This window comes from Apteryx rowi, unplaced genomic scaffold (assembly GCF_003343035.1).
Source record: "Apteryx rowi isolate R43461 unplaced genomic scaffold, aptRow1 scaffold_98, whole genome shotgun sequence".
NCBI classification, from domain to species: Eukaryota; Metazoa; Chordata; class Aves; order Apterygiformes; family Apterygidae; genus Apteryx; species Apteryx rowi.
Window position 1 is genome coordinate 1,698,930 of NW_020451293.1, and position 2,972 is coordinate 1,701,901.

The following is a 2,972-nucleotide window of genomic DNA, read 5'->3' on the forward strand; positions in this document are numbered from 1 at the left end:
AGCCGGAGCCGGAGCCGGAGCCGGTGCCGGTGCCGGTGCCGGTGCCGGAGCGGAGCGCCCGGCGCGGCAAGTTGCGAGGGCGGGAGCGCGCGGCCCCGCCCCCGGGGGCGGGGTCTCCCCGTGACGTCACCGCCAAACTTTGCGCCCCGCCCCCCCGGCGGGGGTCCTCCCCCTCCCCCCCGGGGGCACCCCCCGGAGTGGGGCGCGCGTGGCCCGGGCACGCGCACCCGCAGGGGACGGGGTGTGTGGGGCTCCCCCCAGCACCCACGGGGCTTGGGGTGCACATGGCCCCGGACCTGGGCATCCGGGGGGGCGGGGTGCACGCGGCACAGGGCTGCACCCGCAGCGCCCGTGGGGCGCCCGTACCCCGCGCTGCTGGGGGCCGCTCCTGTGCCACCGCTTTGGGCCCCTGTATGCAAGGAGCTTAATTCCTGCAGCTCTCGGACAGAGGGCCGCCATGCCTTCACTTCCACTTAGAGTCGCCTTYGCTCCCCATTAGCGTCACGGCCGCAGCCTGCCAGCTCCCTGCGTCGCTCCTCGTTCGCCACTGGCTTCTCGTTTTGTCTTTTATTATTATTATTTTCCAGAATTAATAACAAACAGGCGGTGGAGGGAGGGAATTGCCGCAAGCTCCTGCAGGGTGGCGTGGGGGCTTCGTGGGCTTTTCTGAAATTTCACCTGCTGTCCCACCCGCCTGGGCGAATGCGTCGAGGAGCCGCCAGCAAAGCGGTGCAGGGGGAGCGGGGAAGGTGCAATGCGAAGGGACAGGCGGCGTCCAAAGAAATCACGGCAATCCACTAAAATGGGACGCGGGCTGCTAAGGTGGATTCGAGACCTGCTGGCCCCACGTATGCCTCTGCCCTTGCAGCGTTTGAATCCCAGGTCTGGAAATGTGTGTGTCGGAAAACTTCCGGCAGGCAACATTGGCTTTTCGGAGAGGCGTATAAATAAACGAGAGCTGTCACGGCTTGCTCCTTTCTTTCTAATTTTGTTCTGTTTCCTTTCTGCCTTCCGTCAGCTCCCCGTTATACAGCCGGAAAATGCAGATGTAGTGCTTCGACGAGGTGCTCCAAATGCGGCCCGCTCCCGCGAGGTTAATAGCAATTAATATTTGCATGGTCGCCCTTCATTAGCCAACCGGCCGGCTGCTCTCCACCCTCACTGAGCTGCAGCCGCACGTGTGGCGGGGGACGCCGGGACACCCGGCCCCTAGTGAACTGCTGGGTCCCACTGTTCCCGCTCTGGTTCTGGACCCTGAAAGGTGGCCGGGCAAGGCAGGTTGTGCCGGGGGGGCTCTGACCCCCTCCAAAGGGCCTTGGGAATTACAGCTTTGGAGCCATCGCACCGGGTAAATATTGCAGTGCAGCGGCACGGCGCTAGGGAAGAAATCCACGTTTGCCCCGTGCCCGCCTTGYGCCTCCGCGTCCCCCCGAGGGCCCTTGGGGTGTCACCACTGACGAAGCTCAGCAGCTTCAGACCCCCTCGCCCGGGTCGCCGCAGCGGTGCTGGCGCGGCGCAGCCGGCGGCACCCTTCCCCCAGCTCCCCTGCAGCCCGGCTGCCGCCGAGCCGCCTTGCTCCTCTTGAAATTCAGCAGTTTGCGGAAAGCCTCCCAAATTGCCACGTGCTGTTCGCTGACATTTGCCGCCCATATGGTGCAGCTTCGTAGCTGCAACCCCCCCCCCCAACCGCCGGCTCCGCTCCCATCCCTCGCTGGGGCGGCAGGGCCCAAAGCTCCCCCCAAATCAGCCAGCCGGGCAGGTCCCGAGCCTGCCGTGGGGATGGGGATGTCTCCTCCCGGGACGCAGCACCTCGGAGCGGGGAGCGCTCCCGGGTCAGGCAGGGCACCCTGATTTTGGGGTCTCCCTCTGCCAAAGGGTCCAGAGGGATGGGTAGAAACTCCCGCCCCAGGCGAGTGGGGCAGCCCGGGGGCATCTCCGTCCTCAGGGCCGTTCACACTTTGCCCGGCCCCCAGCACCCAGCCCTGGCCATGGGGTCAGCCCTGCAGGGACGAGGCTGCCGGGGTCCCTTCCCCCAAATCCGCCTGTGACTGTGAGCAGCTCCTGCATGCAGGGAAATGGAGCCAGCCCCAGCTTGGCCGGCATCCCACGCTGGAGGCAGCCTGGGACCAGCGGTGCCCTGTCGCCCTCCACCAGGACCCCCGGCGGCAGCCCGGGGCAGCCCCAGCACCCATCCCCTCTGCGGGCACTGAGCCCCGCTGGCCCTGGGCTCACCCCCCACCCGCTCCAGGTAATTAACTGCAAGTGAGCGCAGGGGAATTAGCAGGGCACTGTAGTTTGAGCTTCTAATCAAGAGTTTAATCATACAGCCTGGGAACAGCAAGCTACACGGTTATTAATCTTTGCACCACCCGGGAACCCCGAGTATAATTCACAATTAATCAGCAGGCGCCCGGCCTTGCTTGAGGTTCGCTCTGTGGCTGTTTGCTGGGAGAGGGGACAGTGCGGTGGGATCCCACGCCATCATGCCGTCCCTCGGTTCAGCGCTCCCTCGCAGCCTCCTGGCACAAACCTCCTGCCCGATGCAAAACTCGCCACCCTGTGCACCCACCACCCCGTGCGCCCACAGCCCCGTGCACCCACTGCCCCATGCACCCGCTGCCCTGTGCACCCATCACCCTGCACACCCACTTCCCCGTGCACTGACTGCCCTGTGCACCCACTGCCCTGTGCGCCCATCGCCCTGTATGCCCACTGCCCTGTGCACCCGCTGCCCTGTGCACCCACTGCCCTGTGCACCCACTGCCCCGTACACCCACCACCCCATGCATCCACCACCCTGTGCATGCATTGTCCCACCCCACCGCCCCATGCACACACTGTGTCATGCACCTACTGCCTTGTTACTCACCACCCTGTATGCACCCACCACCCTGTGCACCCACCACTGTGCACCCACAGCCCTATGCACACACCGCCCCGTGCACCCACCACCCTGCGTGCCTGTCGCCCCG

At 65.8% G+C, this 2,972-nt stretch overlaps 1 protein-coding gene across 1 annotated transcript in view; it reads right to left on the reverse strand.

The window, feature by feature from the left end:
• Nucleotides 1–2,319: 2,319 nt before the first annotated feature.
• The window catches only part of LOC112960603 (actin-like), a 2,422-nt gene continuing 1,769 nt past the window's right edge, over nt 2,320–2,972 (reverse strand). Inside the window, exon 2 of the mRNA XM_026055038.1 lies at nt 2,320–2,328. Within this exon, the coding sequence (XP_025910823.1) occupies nt 2,320–2,328 (9 nt within the window). The remainder of the gene's footprint in view (nt 2,329–2,972) is intronic.